Source organism: Carassius auratus, chromosome 47 (assembly GCF_003368295.1).
Source record: "Carassius auratus strain Wakin chromosome 47, ASM336829v1, whole genome shotgun sequence".
Classification (NCBI taxonomy): Eukaryota; Metazoa; Chordata; class Actinopteri; order Cypriniformes; family Cyprinidae; genus Carassius; species Carassius auratus.
Genome location: NC_039289.1, coordinates 679,471 through 699,710, shown reverse-complemented (window position 1 = coordinate 699,710; position 20,240 = coordinate 679,471). Strand labels below are relative to the sequence as shown.

At 36.7% G+C, this 20,240-nt stretch overlaps 1 protein-coding gene across 2 annotated transcripts; it reads right to left on the bottom strand.

Moving 5' to 3' along the window:
* Positions 1-1,390: 1,390 nt before the first annotated feature.
* Positions 1,391-10,834, bottom strand: tbxa2r (thromboxane A2 receptor). Of its 2 annotated transcripts, XM_026235516.1 has the most exons (4): positions 10,505-10,834; positions 6,898-7,720; positions 4,441-4,574; positions 2,925-3,199 (listed from the first exon to the last, which is right to left on the bottom strand). In XM_026235516.1, the coding sequence occupies exons 2-4, from the start codon at positions 7,687-7,689 to the stop codon at positions 3,067-3,069; spliced, it is 1,059 nt and encodes a 352-aa protein (XP_026091301.1). In that variant the 5' UTR covers positions 7,690-7,720; positions 10,505-10,834; the 3' UTR covers positions 2,925-3,066. The 2 variants fall into 2 exon arrangements, with proteins under 2 accessions (XP_026091300.1, XP_026091301.1); XM_026235515.1 differs by lacking the exon at positions 4,441-4,574 and having other exon boundaries at positions 1,391-3,199; positions 10,505-10,830.
* Positions 10,835-20,240: the final 9,406 nt, after the last annotated feature.

Below are 20,240 nucleotides of genomic sequence, written 5' to 3'. Positions count from 1 at the left end.
TTAGTGCATTCACAATTAATTCACATTGAAGAGAGTCACCAAAATGGCTCATGAATCTCCTTTAGTGACTGTGAAATCAAAATGACCACCATTTACTTTGTTAAAAACCAGTTTTTGGTCTTAGAGTCCAGAAGTAAAAATCCTATTATTATTTTTTAATTTGTTAAACATTAAAGACAAACCTTCTTTGAGCTATGTGATTGTTAATCAATGGTTTATCCACTTTATTTTATATAACTTACCCCCCCACACAAAAAAAGTTTAATGGCAGAATTCCTGGTGAAAAACTACATTACCCATGATTCTGCAGAAAAATTCAACCAATCAGAGAATGGTGACAAAAGCTCTGCCCACTGTGTGAATGATGCAACCTTTCTATGCTCTCAAATTATGTCAATATTGGTTTTATATATATATATATATATATATATATATATATATATATATATATATATATATATATATATACACACATTTTAAATTTAATTAAATTTATGCATTTAGCAGACGCTTTTATCCAAAGCGACTTACAGTGCATTCAGGCTATCAATTTTTACCTATCATGTGTATATATTTATATATATAAATTCCCAATAAAATGTACGTTATTTTCATACAATGAATATATTTAAACCAATTGTTTTCTATTTTGTCATCGTTTCTAATATGACGCATTCATAATTCGTACTTTCCATCAAATATACTTCTATCTTAGTTTTTTTGTCTGATTTTCAAATACTTTTTTGTTTTCAATCAGAGATTTGGGATTTACATCATAGCTTGTTGGTTTGATTGTGGCTTTTAACTCTTTACTGAAAACTTGAAAAAAATTAAACCGATCCTTCAATCATTGGCCAACTGATAAAAATCAAGCCCCGCCCACTTTTCCACTCTTAAAAACCAAATTTAACATGGTTTATTTGCAGCTAGTCTTGCTCATGCTTGTTTAGCATTGACATTGGTAGCTGTGAATTGGCTGCAGAATGAGGAAACTGATATTAATCTAGTTTGCGATACTGATCCCTACTTGTTTTCCTGTTAGCCAAGAACACAACCACAAGACAGATCATGATCATGATAGACTGTCACCAAAAACCCCTTGCTTGTAGCCTACTCGTGTTTACACGCTATTGAGAAGTCGCAGACGCCAGACGTTCACTGAGTCCAAGAAATGTTTTTTGTCACAAGTCAGAACATTGAACTGCGGGCCAAATGGATCTATAACCCGCGCAAAAATGGCCGTAAATCCATGCTGTTTACACACCAGAAACTGTCTTAAATGTGCACTAGCTGATAAGCTTCTGTTCAAAGGGTACGCCAAAAATGATCTCAACCAAAGATGCAAATACTTAACAGAACAATTGGCCAGAACAATCCAAACACAAGAGGACTGAATTATGATTTTTATGCAGCAATGCTTGGGTTTACATTCAGTATAAATAAGAAATCAAAACAGAACATTCACTCTGACAGCGTCTGATGCTAACCTTATGCCTACTCGCACAATAATAATAACATTTGTGCTAGTTATGATACATGTTTGATTCCTCAAAAGACAAGAAACCAGCAATAAACCAGAATATGCTTTGTTGCCATTTTATCCAAGTGTGTGGTCCTTATAGACTTCTCAGAAAGGAAAAGGAGGGTGTTTGTCCGGGAAGTGAGCCACAATTTCCTTGTTGTCCCAAAGCAAGTCCATTCCAAAAATGCCAATACATTTTAGCTTTAAATCAGAGTTAATTTTGTGATTTACCTCTTAGTTGGTTGGTTGGATTTAACTCTTAAAAAAAATCCCTTTGGGAAAAATACTTGAGGAACCGCTGAAAGTGGGTGGTCCTGTTGTGCAAAGGCTCCACCTACAAAATTACATCACATATTTATTTTTCAACTTAACCCCCCCACTCCAGTAATCATCCAATCACTGGCCAACTGGTAAAATCAAGCCCCGCCCACTTTCCCACTCAAACTGATAGGTTTCTACTGAAAGATTTCATTTAAGCCATTGAGTAAACACTCTTTCCTTTTTGTCCAATTTTCAATAAATTTTTATTTTTTGCTTTAAATCAGAGTATGTTGCGATTCACCTTGTATCTGATTGGTTTGGTTTAATCCTTTAACGAAGATTGAATGGGAAAAACTACAGGAACTGCTGAAAAAGTAGGCAGACACTATTGTGCAAAGGCTCCGCTACATCATCAAACATGCATACTTTTCAACCCCCCCCCCCCAACTGTCACTTTTCATCATCCAATCACCAGCCAACTGGGAAAAGTCAAGCCCCGCCCACATTCTCACTCAAGTCTTGAAATTCGTACTGCATGTTTTCATTAACGCCATTAATTACATATTCATGCCTTCTTGTCCTAGTTTCAAATACTTAAAATTTAGAGTTTGCAATGTTGTGTTTCACCTCATAGTTGGTTTATTTGGTTCATGGATTGGTTTAACTCTTAAACAAATGGGAAATTAATGCAAAAAACTCCATGAACTGATGGAAAATAGGCAGGCACTATTGTGCAAAGGCTCCGCCCCCAACAATACATCATCAAACATGCATACTTTTCAACCCCTCCCCCTCTAACCGTCACTTTCCATCATCCAATCACCGGCCAACTGGAAAAATCAAGCCCCACCCACTTTCCCACTCAAGTCTGCAAGTTTCTACAGTACGTTTTCCTCAACAGCTTCGCTCTCCAAGTTCATGTGAGTTCAACATGTCGTAAGAGCTCAAATATACACTTCTCAAACATGTACGACTAGAGAACCTCTCCAAACACGAAGGGTTCAAAAGGTGGCTCATGCCTTACTTTGGACGCCATATTAGACAGTGAATCATTAATGAAGTAGAAGATAAATGCTAAATGGAACTAGACTCCACAGTGGCGTTCTGCACAGGTAGAGATGTGTCCTCTCGTCTGGCTTTGTTTGGATTGCGGCGGTCGTGATCCAAACGGTCAATCGTCCCTCCAAGAGAGGCGCGCGTGAGTTTTCGGAAGGACGTGGAGAACGTTGGATAGAGGCTGATGATGGAGCCGTGGGACCAGTCCATCTTGGGAGCCATGCGTTTCAGAATGGCACGTCGGAATAAGATGTAGACCCAGGGATCCAGGATCTGGTTCCCCGTCGCAAAACGAAGCCAGAGAAGCAGGCTGCTAGCGTTGAGCTCGCTGCCCGACAGCACGGTCTCTGCAATAAACACCTGTTGAGAGGAAAAATAGCGAGAGGGTGATGAGAGGAACGCAAGAAGAAATACTGAGCGTGAGCCGACGCTTGAGTCAGTCAATAAAATAACCACAATCATCACAGCGCAAACATGGGCTTTGTCATTTCAAACTGTTTACCAAATCGAATGGATTTTTAAATGAATGTAACATCTGGAGATGTTGGACACAATTTCCAGGAACACAATGCCAATGCTAAATATTTACACCACAAAAATATCCCGAGAGATGTGGAAAACAAATATATTTGCTAACGTTTCTGGCGTCTCTCAAAATATTTTTGGAGGTTATTCTGTCAGGTCATATTTCAGCACAAAACTAAAAGATGGAAACGGAAAATTAATAGAAAAGAAATGGAAGCCCATTTAGACTTAATTAATCAACCATTCTTATTAAACCATTCAGTTTATTCACATACTTTATTATTTAATTACTAATACTGTTGCAATTAATAATAATAATAATAATAAATAAATGAAAACAATGGTGCGTAACTGTCATGAACTTTTTTTTATTTTAATCTTTTAATTTTAGGGTTTAAATTTACCACATGATTGTAAAAATGAAAAGCAAAACAAACAAAGATACTGGAAATAAAATAAGTCAAGTGAGGCCAGAGCCACTTCTCATTTGGACACTGGAAGGTTTTTTTTTCTTTCTTTTTTTTTGGGATGAAACTGATGAAATATCATGACCTTTCTGGATATTTTCCCAAATAGCTGCAAGATAACAAATAGGTTCGATGCTAACATAAACAATTAGCATTAATAAAGCAAATTAAAGTGCTAAAAGTAGTGAGCTAGGCATTTCTAAACCATTGACTTCTACTGAGTGTTCACTCCATTAAAAAAAACATGCTCAAACACACGCATGCGCGCACACACACACACACACACACACACACAGAGACACAGTGCATTTGGTGGAACATGACACAAAATACAAACATTTACCATGGTAAGTAAATTTTCTGCCAAAATATGATTATTTCTATAACAATTAATTCTACAAAGAAAATGTGGGAACATGGTATTACTTAAGTTTGGTATTTTGGCAGAAACTCTGATTAGTGTGTTTGGGTGGATGATGGATGTCAAAATGTATCAGCACAGAGAGACAGAAGTGGTTTGAAGCATCCGATGTCGTTACTGATGAGCGCGTGAGTGTGAATGGTGTTAATTCGGATCACAATCTGGATTAGCCATCAGCCTTTACTCGCCTCAGTCTAGACTCCTGACAGAGGATGTAAATCCAGGGGTCACAAATCTGATTGCAGGTGGCCAATCGCAGGTAGAACAGAACGCTATAGGGGTCGACGGCTAGCGAGGACACGACGGTCTTCAGTATGTACATCTGTCCAGAGACACAACATCATCAGACGAGGACAGAACAGCTCCAGAGAGGTATTCCTCAAATGCAGATCAATGGTTTCGAGTCCAAGCTGTTTATTTAACTATGGGATCTGTGGATTATCATAAATATATACAACTTTTGCACTCTATGACAACATTTTTGGACAAAGAATAAAAAATGTTAGTTACACAAGTAATATTTAAGAAATTTTTATTAAATAGTTTGTGTAAAAAGGGATGTAAATTATGTTCACACAATAAATATGAAAAAAAAATTGTTTCCGTTGTATTCGTAATTCATGTGTGGAAACAAAAAAATATGAATGTAAAAATATTAATGTATCTTATATTTCTGTAACGGATTTTAATAGGTTTGTAAGTGAAAAACAATACAATAAATATAAAGGGCAGATTAGGATGATAAAAAAAAATGTAAATGTATAATATTACAAAAAAACACCTGTGAAAAATTTCTGTAATTTCTATATTTTAAAGTTTAAAACGCTCATACAATGCTACAGTGTTTAATGTTTTGTAACACATTTTAATTTTATTAAATAAAATAGAAACATATTAGTTGCATTAAATAGAAATATATTACAGAAATAAATGGATTTTTTTCTTTATTTAATACAATTTTCTTATATATATATATATATATATATATATATATATATATATATATATATATATATATAAAACAAAACAATTATTTTTTTATTTTAGGGACTTAATTTTAATTTAATTTACATTTCTGTGATTAATTTTCATATTTTATTATTGAGAGCCTGGGACAATAAAAGCTATACACAAAAAATAAAATAAAAAAAAAAATAAAATTATATATATATAATTATATTATTAAATTATATATATATATTCTGCTTAATTAACTACAGCTGGGTGTTTATTTAATATATGTGCACTTTTAAATGGCAGGGATTAAATTTTTTTTTGCACATATGTGCAAAAAAAAATTTAATCCCTGCCATTTAAAAGTGCACATATATTAAAGAAACACCCAGCTGTAGTTAATTAAGCAGAAGAGTGGCTAACAACGAATTTGCGTTTTGTTAAAAATAGGATATATGTGTTTGTTGGTGAGGACTTCCTGTTCTTCCCTTCTACAGGAAATGGCTCTCTCTCATCTGTCTTATCAGCAGTCCTCACACTACTCCATGTTTCTCGACTGGCAGAACACGAACAGTTTTCTGTTCGAGAAACCTGACGTGTTATTAGACGAGAAAAGCGTACAGTAGCGCACCTGTGTCGCGTGCCAGTGTTACGATCAACAAGACTGAAAAAAAGCAGCGTCACGAACAATTATAAGCGATCCGGACGATTACTGAAAGAAATTCTTGTATCATCACGCCACGGGTCGAGATCAGTCGACTTGAGACTGTTCCAAACCTAGTAAGCTGCCTACATAGGTACTATTTTAAGACCAAATTGTAATGACTTGTCCCAGAATGCATTGCACTGCATTGATTTAAATGAAAAACATATACAAAAAGGTGGGTGGGATACTGAAAGGTATCAATGGAAAAAGGCAATAGTTTGCTCAATGCATGTGCGTGAAATGTATTCTTATGCTTATTAGAGTATTGTACTGTTAGCTTAGCCACACGCTAACACAAACTCTACTGGAATGAATTGTAAAGCTATTTGTGTAGCATTAGCAAGTTCAGCTCAATCGACGGCATTTGGGGCATTAATGTTGATTACTTTACAGCTTTCAACTTTAAACGCATCCCTCGTCTTCTTAAAAAAATATAAATAATAAAAAGTATAAATATTAAAAAAATATATAAATAATAAAAAATATAAATATAAAAAGGTTACCTAATGGTTTTTATAATAATAATAACTATTATTATTATTATTATTAATGTTATGTTAATCATATTACTTAATGAAATTTTTTTTAAGGCAGATAATTAAAAAATGTAATAATAATTTTAATAATTTTGTAATATTACCATTATTAGTAGTAACAGCTGAAGTAGTAATTTTATAATCTTTATTAATAGGTCAATTTAATTATAATACTTAATCGAATCATTTTATTTAAATAATATAATATTATAATAATCTTCCCCTTTAGTTATACACACTTTATATATAGAAAACGATAGAAAGTGGACATTAAATTTGTGGTAATCAACATTATGCTGTATTCGCGTTGAACCGCCTTCTTGGTTACAATGCCACCTACTTTGTAGGCAATCTTACTAGGTTTGTTAACAGTTACTAGCATCTCATTTTAGTCCGTTTTTTCAACACACGTAGCATTTGTCAATTGTCGATTCAGTTCAATCACTCACCAGTAGAGGGCACCAGCAGACGGAGGCGATGGTCATGATTAAAATCAGCTGCACCATCATCTCCACTTCATAGTCTCGTCTCCGTTGAGCACTGTCCTGTCCGCAGCACACCTTCAGTAGGGTGACGACGCTCACCGTGTTGAGCAGGAACGACACGGCTAGCGACAGCAAACCCACCAGCGAGAAGATCAAACCGAAGGTCATCTCCAGCGGTTTGGAGCTGATGTTGAGGAAGCACCAGGAACCAGGGATCTGGAGATGGTAGCTTCCCAATCCGGCCAACGGCAGGAGACTGATGCAGCCGGCCGTGACCCAAACCATGACCACCGTCAAACACGCTCTGCTGCTGGATTTGGTGGTGCAGCGCGCGAAGGGTCGGTTGATGCCTACGAATCGCTCCACGGCCATCGCGGCGCCGAGAAGCAGCGGACAAAGGCCGTAGAAGACCATCGACATGCCCATGAAGTTGCAGAAGTGGCAATGAGGGTCCAGTTGGCGCCAGTTGAAATGTGTGATGTGGAAGGACACCACGATGGACCCGGTGACCAACAGCCCCATGAAGTCGGTGAACACCAATCCGCCGAGGAAGAGCAGGAACGAGGAGCGCGATCGGCTCTTGGTGTGGTGGAAGGTCTTGGCCAGAACCACCAAAGCGAAGAGATTGGAGCTCAAGCCAAGGCCGCTGAAGACCGCCGAGAAGTACGCCGAGGTGATGGTGTGGTTGTGAATGAAAGGCGGGCTGTTGTTGGAGAAGCAAAGTGGAGTCGCGTTGCTTGACGCCGAGGAAACCATGATGAAGACGGGTTTATTTCATGCTATGAACCTGTAATGGAGAAAAACCATTGGTGAATGCTTAATAAATATTTCCAAGCACTGCATCGTCCAGGATTGTGTACTAGCTCGTGACTCATTTGGTTTTGGGATATTGTTTTGCTAGCAAACGGAATAAACGAGTCACATCTCTGCGTGTGTTTTCCCAATGTCTTGTGCAATAGTACAGGATGCTTTATTCTCAGCAGACGCTCGACGGCACACAGAAACTAAAACATAGAGAGTAACGGACCAAATGTGCTCATGCAGTGTCCAGCGGCGTTTTAGAGCAAACCGCGTTAATGTCAACAGGAAATAAACCAGCCCCAAACATAACATTTGCTGAAATTAAAGCTTTAATAAAATACATTTGTAATTATTAATAATCTATAATAATGATAATAATATTTCAGTAAGTGATATAATTAATAAAAGTAATTATTATAATTATTAAATTACTATGAATAATAATATTACATATTAGGTATATGATTAACATTTTTGCATTAAGTAATATATTTAAACTTGTTAATAATAATAATTACAGTGAGTTTAATTTAATGTTTTATTGGTCATATTATTATTAATAATATGATTATAATAATACTAATAAATAATAATAATAGTTTAATTTTTTTAATTTTTATTTTTTATAAATAATTTTTATTTTTTGATACTGGCCAAACATTCTTGCATTAATACAATTAATTAATTAATTAAAAATAATACTAATAATACTAATAATAATATTTTTATTACCATTATAAAACATATTAGGTAATATAATTTAGAATATATAATAAAACTTCCATTAAATAATATAATTAGCCTAACCTTTTATTATTGTTTTTAAATAACAGGATTCTAACTTCTAATTGGATAAGACACATTCAAAGCTGACAAAACATTAAAGCCTATATAAATGAGCCAAGCATATTAATGATTGTTAATATTAATAAATGCAACTATTAGCTGAACATTAGTCTCTTATTAGTGTCATATTATCAATCGAGGCCAGAAGTTAGTGCCTTTAACACCATCTTCTCATTAATATCCCTTAAAATCACTTTAATGTGCTTCCTTGATTGCTTTATTTTGCATCATGCTAAAGCTGACACTGTAAATAATGCATACTGAAGCGAAGATCTGAAACTCTACAGCATATTCAACCCTCAATCTTTTGCAGAAGTTCAGTGGATCCGCATGAAAACATCCAGATCTCAGAGACTTTATTTGAGCCGCATCTTACTGAAAACACATAAATCCCAGTGGAATGTCAAGTGGATCCACTCCACTTTAACCATTAAACATGAGTGTCTTCATCCACAAACCGGTTCAGATCGATACCTTAAGTGCCATTATTTATCATCAGGCAAAAGCCTAAACATCTCAATACATTCTTTGGTATTTCCACTCATATAATGGCCGTTATTGAGCATATGGTGTACAGAAACCTGAGGCTGCTGATGGTGTTTGTGCCTCTCTTAGCAGCGTAATTCCAAAACAAACTCCATTAGCTAAACACAGAGCTTTCCACGGCGCGCTCCTAATCAAATTCCATCAAATGAAGCCCAGAAATCAGCTCTTTGGACGTCAGCGCCAGGGAGTGGGCTGGGAAACCTGCGACTGGTTTGTATGTGTATGCATTCACATCTTTCAAGTATTTTTAGCATTTGGATGCATGCATCAGTGTAAAACATCAGCAAAAGAGATTATTTATGATTAAATATGATTAAGGCTATATGCTGTTTTGTTGTATAATCAGAGCATGATATGATTCTGTATCACAGAAACTCTAGAAATGAAAGCTTCTTGCAGGAACTCTTCTTACCAAGAGCAGTTTTCAGATGTTTGTTGTTGTTTAATTTGGTGAGTTAGTTGATGAGTAATTTGGTTTCTGGGTTCTTTAATGCACAAAAAACATGAGAGTTTTACAAAGAACTCAAGACAGGCCTGGATTAGATTATAGTGAAATTCATTAACAGACGATTTTTTTTTTTTTTTGGCATTTCATATTTATTTAATGTATTTTAGACTTTGTCTGTATTAAATGCATTTTTTGACCATTAATATTTTTCCTCACCCAGACACAAATGTGCTAAAACTCAAGATTCAAATAATGTTTAAAATATCTTAATTTATAAAATTATAGCGTATACAAAATCCTCCACAAATAACTCCAAAATGACACAAAATGTATTAATAAATTTAAAAATTACCAAATGTCCATATTAATGAACAAAAACATAGTTTATTCAACATTTCATGGAAAGAATTTCAGCTGGACGTTTATGCAACATTTTTTAAATGTTACTTGTTTTAAAGCGTTCAGAGAACATTCAAAGATAACACTATCATAACGTTTGCATGTTAACATAACATTGTTAACTTGAGAAAACAACTTTTTTTGTTTGTTTTGTTTTTAGAAATACCAATTTTCCTGACTTAATAGGCCTACAACGTTAGCAAAACGTTCTTAAAACACATTTTTGGTAGATGTTGGTAAAATGTTGGCGCAAAAACAAAAATACATGTTTTGTTGTTTTAAGTCAGTTTATAATTCTATTAAAATAACGCAAGTGATTCAAACTGAAACCGTCGGGTCATATTTTAATATCATGTTTTACACCTTCCGAAACGTGCGCTAGGGCTGAACAATGCGGACTACGTTTTGCCATTGGACGTTGTTTTTGCAGAAATATGTTTAACATATAACATTCCCGCCGAGTACATCCAAACAAACAAAACACAACAACTCTGCGACGTTTACATCATCAACTAAAGTCGAAAGTTTTACCTGAGAAAGTGTGTTAAGTCCGGCGCGCGCTCCTTCAGCGTCGAGTCCAGAGATCCTCAAGCTCTGCTTCCCTACACCTCCATCCTGAAAACTCTCTCAAACCTTCTCCAACCCCCTCAGATACACTCATGACCCTGAGGAGGAGGATGAAGAGACACGTCCAGTTCCTCCTTCCTCCGATATTCCCGGAAGAGTCTCTGGGTCTGCGCCAGCAACCTTCCAAGTCTACAATCAATAGCAGAAACTCTCCGAAAAGCTTTAGTCCCAACACAGTGTGGGCTGAAAATGTTCTGTGATGTTTGAATAAACAGATGGTCTCTAAACTGTCTGTGTGCGTGTCTATCAACAGCTCAAACCACTTTAACTTTGCACGAGCGGTTAATTGGTTCTAGGAAAATGGTTTTTCGCATTTTTATATTTTAATAATTCATGATGGTCGAAAACGAAGAGCTTTTTAAAGCACCTGACGCCAGTGACTGTTTGTAATGATCACAAACGATCTAAAGATACTTTGCATTCAATGAACAAAAACTTTAAAACGTTATCTTTAAAAATAAACAACTTAGCCGTCAAACGTTCTTACATCTCGGAGACGTCTATTCGCATATATTTTGGGTGTTTGCTCATCTAATAAGTCTATAGGATGTTTCCTATCAAGACGTTTAGAAGATGCCCTCAAGATGTTTATCTTATCATATCAAAGACGTCTTTTAGGTGCTTTCCAGATTAATCGATCTTTAACAGACGTCTTGCAGACATTCCTGTGCTATCTCTATCTGGGTTGTTATCTGGTCTTTTCAAAACATTATTTATATATATATATATAAATAATGTTTTGAAAAGACCAGATAATAGACTTATTAGATTAAATATATATATATCGTTTATGGAGCGTTTTATACCTTAAATGTTTCAGTTTTTTTATGTTTCTTGTTTCAGAACGTCCAGAGAACATTCAAAAATAACATGTGCATAATATTTGCATGTTCCCTTAACATTTGTAAAACACAGATGTTTTTGAATCAGCTGTCTTCTTAGGGTCTATTTTTTTCTGAAAAGTATTAGCGCTTGATCAGATGCTTGTGTGGGGTGAAGCTAAAAAAAGCCCTCTGAGCATTCATGACCACAATAAACATTTCAAAAAAATGAAGAATCTCTGACAATCATGGTCTTTAGGAGGACATAACGTGTTTCCACTTAGCCAAGGAATCTTTTGAGCATAGCATGCTAAACACATCCATCAGCATTGAGAAAACAACATGTGTTGTGTTGCGATTAGCTGCCACAACTATCTCTTTCTCTCTCTTTTTATTCAACTATGAGACAATAACAACTGTGGTAATGACATTGTCATTGAGCATTTAACGCAACGCAACAGTTAACATTCACAATCAGTGCTAAACATCTGGCATTTTGCAAGCCAACACAATTAGCAAGAAAAACATATTTGATGCATAGTTTTGGTTAGCAAATAAACTCTTTCTTAAAGATGTATGTTTATTGCACTGGTGCCTTTGATAATTAAAGCTCTTTTTAGCATCGCACATGCATTCCTCCGGAGGCCTGCCAGGTTTATCTGATCTCTCCCCTCGCGAATAACACAAACCACATGACCGAATGAGACACTATAATCCAACACATATGGCTGAACTTTTGACCTGATTTATTTTATGCTACTGACTTTTATGGCTCGTCTAGAGTTATTTGCAGACTCTGGCTCTCAGCCAAGCTATGAGCAGATATTCGATTTTATAACTCATCTGAACTATCTCTCAGAGCGGTGATTGTGAACTGCATGTCATTTGAGTGTCTCCAGGGAAGGGTGGGATGATATCTTCCAGTAGTATTGTTCATTTGCGTCATACGCTTTGATTTTCCGCCAGGTTACATATGCTGCTTTTGAATAGCTACTTATTTTGGGACTAAAATATGCTGAGCAACATGGTAACGATATTCCACTGTCATTTACAAACCTGCTCACGAATATCACTTAAAATCTTTAAAAAATAAGTAATTTTAATAAATATTGGTTTTGTTTATGCAAATGTTCAGGGAACATTCCATTTAAGAATTTTGCAAACATTATGGGAATGTTACTTTTGAAATGTTCTCTCAGCATTCTGAAACAAGTAGTAATATCTACCGCCATGTTAATTCGCACCGAATCCTGGTGGTAGACGTAATTTTATCCTCTCCTCCCCGAAAAACGTTAAAGTAAGTTTCCGGTGAACTGGGAGAAGAGTAGAGTGTATATGATATCAAGAAACATTCAAGTCATCAAATTAAAATTGAATGGATGGCTGCTTCCATAGACATCAGTGTGTATTTTACAAACTATACATTTGTTGTTTTGCTAGTTTTTGTGTATTTAAATGTCTGAAACCTAAATTAAGCGTTACATGGTTGAAAACACGGAAAGGTTGTGATGTGATAAGAACTCAGCGTGTTTGTATCTGAAAGCAGTTGTGAATTTAGCAGTTGATCACGTGACACACCGTGTGATCGTACACATCAAAGGGTTAAAAAACATGCATCTTAAAAGTTTCAGAAATAAACCGATCCATGAACAATGTATAGATATTGCTTTTGTGCTAACGTTTTAAGAACAATATTAAAGTCCAGTTAAATCCCAATATTTTCTAAGAATATTTTGTTTACGTTTCATTTATTTCTGAATGTTCGGAGACTTTAAACGTGGAAAGATTTATCCAACTTAAACGTTTCGAATGTTTTATAAATGATTGATGAACGATTAACTATTTATAAATGTGTATGAGCTTGCTGCATTTCATTAAATTTGGTAGCCCAAAAAAGGCGACCTTTCACCAACACCACTTGAAATTTTCTTCAAAATATCTTTTCAGATGAACTATCATTTTAATTCTACGTAAATCTACATACAAGTGAGTTTAGCTCTATTGCTTTATCAGGCAGACAGATCCATGATACGCTGCGGTAGGTCATCTAGCGTATTGAACCTGTGTTAATAAGCCCAAAAAACCCATCAGCCAGCACGCCTGAATCCAAGCGCTCTGTCAGTCAAGTGGCAGTCATCTGCAGCTAACAAACAGACAAGTTCTGCTTCATTTCACCCCGAATCAGTGCATTTCCATGTAATTAAATTCAAGGCCTGCTGCCATGCCCACCGGGCAGCTTGTCAAGCCGCCCCTTTAATTGGGCACGACACCTGCAGTGTAGATGCCAACACCTGATGCCCACACCGGCACCCTGGCACACGGGTACAGATCAAGGTCACGGCCATCCCACTGTTTCACACCATGACGTGCAAACACACACACACACACACTCATGGCTCCAGGAGAGAACAGCGATAAGCCTCGACCACAGGTAAGAGCCTTTCATAGCAGCTCTAGTCAATTAACCCAGAGGGAGGGTGTGTTACAGACGCCCTCTATTTGAACTCATAAGGGAAAAAAAACCACAGTACCATTCCAGACAGATCATACTAACAGCTTCCAAATTAATCCAACATTATGGATGGACTGGGTAGCAAACAGATATTTTAGTGATATAATTCAACTAAAACATGCGATTTTATAGATTCTACGTGGAATAGTCTATTAATTTTAACAATAAAATAAATTAAATACAAATAAAAAAGCACCTAAAATGTAGATGTCTTATTTTTATCCTAAAAATTAACTTGCTAACTACCCTTGTAGTCATGATGGTAAACTTACTCATCCATACTGAAACTATTTTAAGTGGTTACCATTGTATTCTCAATGCAATAGGCAATTATTTTTCGTTTGAGACGCCATTTTCGCGCCATTATGTAAATCTATTTTATCATTCATTTCAGACTCTGGACAACATATGCAGCTGGCTTGTTTATATATAGTTGTAATCGCTCCGACGTCGTATAGCCTATCTATTTATAACCCGACATATACTTTGCTAATATGCGTTTTTTTCCGTCTCGCGTCGAATGCATCCGGATTTTCCTAAATGCGCGAACAGTGCACGTGGTTCTGCGCATGCGCCACTGGGCGTACAGCCGCGCTCACTGATATACATCAAATGATTTTTCAGTGAAAACCAAGACAAACGAATGAAATATACCCCAACAACTTGCACTGATTTTCTCGTTAAGTAATTATCCAACAAACCTCTCCAGACATGTTCAAACAATCTCTTATAAAGTGATCCATCAATCACTGCAAGGAGCCTTCAGCAATAAACTCTGACAAGACAGAAGAAGATCTACCAAATAAGGCTGCTGACGATAAATTCTGACCTCAGGAGGAAATGCTTTCGAAAACAAACTGTTTCTGATGTCTAAATGACTCTGTGCTGATGTGAAGATCTGGGCTCCTCAAAACAAGCCATTAAAGAAGTTCTTCCCTTACAAAAATTCACCATGGTTTTACTACAAAAAAAAAAAAAAAAAAAAAAAAAACATTGTTACTATAGTTAAACCATGGTAACAACAAATTAACCATGGTTTTGCTAAATTAACCATAGTTTAACCATGGTATTTGTGGTTTTAGCTGGTCTTAGCCGTCCGTCCCCCCCCCCCCAGAAGGGTTAGCAGATGCTGGAAGCTACACCTGACGAGATTTTGAGGCTAAAATTAATGCAACTTTCAGTATAATTAAACAAAGAAAATGAGATAGTAGTATATTTAATTTTGGAGTGGCACTTGGATTGGCCAGTCAGAGGTCAGAAGTATCTGCATACAGTGTTTTATGTAGAATCCTTTTGCTACTGCTTACATAACAGTAGCAATTATGAACAGGTTTTGTACCCTTTTTTAGGAAATATATACTATGATAGTACCATGTTTATATATATATATATATATATATATATATATATATATATATATATATATATATATATATATATATATATATATATATATATATATTGGAAATACCAAGGTTGAAAATCTTAAAAATAGCACTGAATTCTTAAGAATACTATGGAATATTTCAAAATACGAGTTAGTATTATACCAGATTATGTAATGAGAATATGTAATGAGAACCAGTTTATGATGCAATTCTATCGCATGTTATCTTCATCCACATTCCTCTTATAAATAAACATGAAATGTGTTAATATAAATGAAGGTTATTTAGTCAACTGAAATATCCACAGATGGACTGGAACTCTGGAAACCTTGAGATGTCACAGCTAGCAGAGCATTTCAGGAGCGAATTATGTTCAAATAAGAAAGAAAGAAAAAACACACTTGAGATTAGATGTTTTTGTCATTACCACAGAATCCGTTTATATAATATATCTTGTATCATTTCCCATAACTGTTATTATATAATCGGGTACATTATTTATTATATATATAAAAAACATCTTTAGAGTCCATTATGAGCAAGAACCTATTTGGGCGGGAAATCATAGCGAATTCCTTCAGGCTTTGTTTTGAAGTAAGAGATATCGTTTCCAGTTTCTGTCACAAGAGGACAGCACAGTGTCATGCTAGTGAATAAAACTAAAGCCCACAGACAAACTGAGACATGTAGTGTACTCTTTAGAGTGCAGAGAAATGCTTTAGTTCATCTCCGTGAGTTTAATGAAAACATCTGACACACAAGTGATTTCGAATAATGCTACTACCTTCACAAATTTCAGCCTCATATAGCACACAATGAAGTTCATCCATCCACTTGCACACGTTGTAAGCCTATTAGTTGAGAGCACACAATAAAACACTTGATGTGCAATTATAAAATAGACACTATAAACGTTTAGCTGTGTTCATAACTCTATTACACTGAGCAAAATGAACAAATATGCACGGTGACAAAAACACTAAATATATTTCACAAATTACACATATTCCGCGCATGCGTAGTAGATAATGGCGGGTAGTTGTGAGAAACGAGTTCAATACTGAATGATAGTGTAGTGCACTACAGTTGCCAATAGCTATAACAAAAAGCACAATGACGCTTGTTGGTCGTGCAACTCAACTCAATTATTTCGAGTAAGTCAACATAAGGTTATAGTTAGCCAGAAACATGTTCCAGGTTCAATAAAAGCTATTGACCCAGCAGCACAAACGCTCTGTAAGTGTTTCAGAATGAGCTTTATTGCCAGGTATGTTTACACATACGAGGAATTTGTTTTCGTGACGGAAGCTCCGCAGTACAACAGAATGACAGCGACAGAACATAAAACACATAATAGAAGAATAAAAAATACAAATATGTTGACAGTGAATGACAATATACAAATGACAGTTCTTGAATAGATGGGAGAGTTGAACCGATGATTCGCTCAGCAGTCCGGACCACTCTCTGTAGTCTTCTGAGGTCAGATTTAGAAGCTGAGCTGAACCAGACAGTTACTGAAGTGCAGAGGATGGATTCAATGATGGTGGAGTAGAACTGTTTCAGCAGCTCCTGTGGCAGGTTAAACTTCGCACAGCTCCAGCGATCTGTTGAAGATCTGTGTGAAGATGGGGGCCAGCTGGTCAGCACAGGATTTCAGACAGGCTGGTGTAACACAATCTGGGCCTGGTGCTTTTTTCCTTTTCTGCTTCCGGAAGACCTGGCGCACCGCATCCTCGCTGATCTGAATTGCAGGTGTGGGGGAGAGGGGGGATGCAGGAGGTGAGAATGGTGAGAGTGCTTGATTGGAGAGGTGTTCAGGATGGGTTGCAGGAGCTGTTAATGGTGTGAACGGTAGTTTGGAGAGGCATTCAGGGCTGGTTGCAGGAGTTGTGAAGGGTGTGAATGGTTGTGTGGGGAGGCGTTCAGGGCAGGTGATGGGTGTTCTTTCAAACCTGCAGTAAAACTCGTTCAGATCGTCTGCCAGTCGTTGATTCTCTACGGTGCTGGGGGGTGGTGTCTTGTAATTGGTGATCTTCTTTAGACTTTTCCACACTGATGCGGAGTCGTTGGAAGTGAACTGAGTCCTTATTTTTTCAGAATAATTCCTCTTTGCCACTTTGATCTCCTTTTCCAATGTGTATTTAGCCTGTTTATACAAGACATTGTCCCCCTTCACGTAAGCATCTTCTTTGGCCTGACGGAGCTGTCTGAGTTTTGCAGTGAACCACGGTTTGTCATTATTGTAAATTAGTTGAGTCTTTGTAGGAATACACATATCCTCACAGAAACTGATATATGATGTTACGGTCTCTGTGAGTTCATCCAGATCAGTGGCAGCAGCTTCAAAAACACTCCAATCAGTGAGGTCAAAACAAGATTGTAAATCCTGCCCTGCTTCATTAGTCCATCTTTTTACAGTCCTTGATACAGGTTTAGCTGATTTTAGTTTCTGCCTGTAGGTCGGTATAAGATGAACCAGAAGGTGATCAGAACGTCCCAAAGCTGCTCGTGGAACAGAGTGAAATGCATCCTTTATTGTGGTGTAACAGTGATCCAATATATTACTGTCTCTTGTGGGACATGTAACATGCTGTCTGTATTTTGGCAGTTCACGGGACAGATTGGCTTTATTAAAGTCCCCGAGAATGATTAAAACAGAGTCAGGGTGTTGTTGTTCTGTCTCTGTGATCTGATCAGCGAGTTTCTGTAAAGCTGAGCTCACATGAGCTTGCGGATGGATGTAAACACTGACCAGAATGAACGAGTGAAACTCCCGCGGCGATTTCGAGAGCATATTTAGTTAAAAGAGCCCAGCTTCCTATAAACGCGCGCGCCCGTGCCGCAGCAAGCAGTCCGTGAACAGTGATTATGAAGGGTTGCGCGCAATCTGTCAAATTGTCTCATTTGCATAATAAACTCGGAGAGCAGCCACTCTCCTCTCGCCGAGATAAACCGTAAGTGTATTCAAGCGAATTTTTTTAAAAGAAAGAATTCATTTGCTTCCCCAAAATAGGTCTTGGTTTAAGGTCGCATAAAAATTGGATTAGCATAACAGAAAGCTCAAACCGCAGTCCGAGATACTTAAAGCGGAATTCAGTAACATTTGATCATATGTTTGCGCTCCAGAAACATCTGTAATGGGGCCCCGGGACTGAACTGAGCTGTTTCGACTTCAGGCGTATAACGATTAACTCCCTTCTTTGCTAACATCTGCACACAAAACAAACAAAGCAAGCTAGCAAACAAACAAATTGCACATGCCGAACAAATTATCATGTGAACAACTGTCGCTAGATATGTTTGGTTGCAACCTGTTGTCTCACAAAATGTGCGACTTTAGGACTAAAATGAGGCAAATATTGAATGTGAATGAATCGAGAAAAGTGGTTTCAAACTGAAAACAGGCATAAAGTGATTGCTGTAGGCCTATCAACATTCGAGTGCAGCAGCCATTTTGTTTTTGTAACGTCACTTTACCAAAGCAAGGGAAAATATCTACAAATTCCCAGAAATTCTTAACATTTTATGTGATGATTCTGACAAACAGTGCTGAAATAAAAGGTCAGCCCAATTACTTACCAAAATCTGTTGCTGAACTTGGTGATAAATGCAAAGATGTTCAAGAACAAGCCATCACATTTCTGAAATGCTTTCATCAATAACTGAAACATGCTGCGAAAAGGATTTTTTAAAAAATAAAATAATGGTGGTTTCAGATGGAGCGAGTGATAACATCCACATTTCTGTAAAACAAATGGAAATTTGGACGCGTGTTAGAAACATTCGAAATCATTCCGACTCACATTAAAGCATAAATGTTACCTTTTCCAGAACAAATACCATGCAAACATGTATTATCACATGTCTCAAGAATCAGCGTTCAAACTATTGTTGTAATCAAATGCATTTGAGAGAATACAGCATTGATTAGATCTGAATACAAGTGCATTGAATAATTTCCAAGCATTTATTCTGAGCAAAAGACATTCTATCTTGTTGATCTCTCAAAGATGATGTCTGGCTCTTTCTCCAGGATTACTCTTCCATGGCTTGATTCAATTGATGTGCCATTTGTAGCTCAGCTCTGCCACGGGCGGCGGATGGTCCAATTTACTTCGTTCTCATTTATTTGAAATTTCCATGGCTTTTGGCTGCTCAGATGCAAACGGCGCTTTGATGGGCTCCCAAGGAACAGTGCTAATGAGTTAGATGACTGACGAGAAAAGCAATTAGCCCCAGATCTCCTTCACCTTTTCTTTTGTATTTAACACTAGGATTTTAACAAAGATTTCATGTTGAACATAAACCAACATTTTGTTCTCTCGTCTTCAGCAGCATCAATAGCAAAAGCATGAGATGAACGGTTCAAACCTCCAGACGAGCCCAGTGGCATTTGTTGAAGATTTGCACCAAATACTGACTGTGAGGTGATATTTAAAGCTTCCTAGAATATCGTACTCACTTCCTCAACTGACTTTTCAAACGCTATTGATAATGCATATAATTGGGCGTCAAAACAATCAAACAACTGCTTTCTCCACTGGTTTATGCACACATTTGTAGTCATTCTACATGTTATTTACATCCCAGGGTTGCGATGTTAAAATTGCAGGCAGCGGGTGGCAAAATGCACCAGGATGAGATGATTAGATTAAGAGCATGTTGAGTTTATGGATGTGTTTACCATTCAGGTATCAGGCCAGATTGTGAAGTAATTGATGGTTCTGTTAAGATGCCATGTGCGATGACAGCTGATTGGTTCTCGTATATATGTGGAGGATAAGCAAATTTATTTCGCCATCTGTCTTGTCAAACTGAGCTCATGAAATTTTAATGATCCCATGGAAACCTAATGCTAGACTTAACGTTAACTACGTCCATGAATATTTCCAGATCAAATACGAGGCACACCAGTA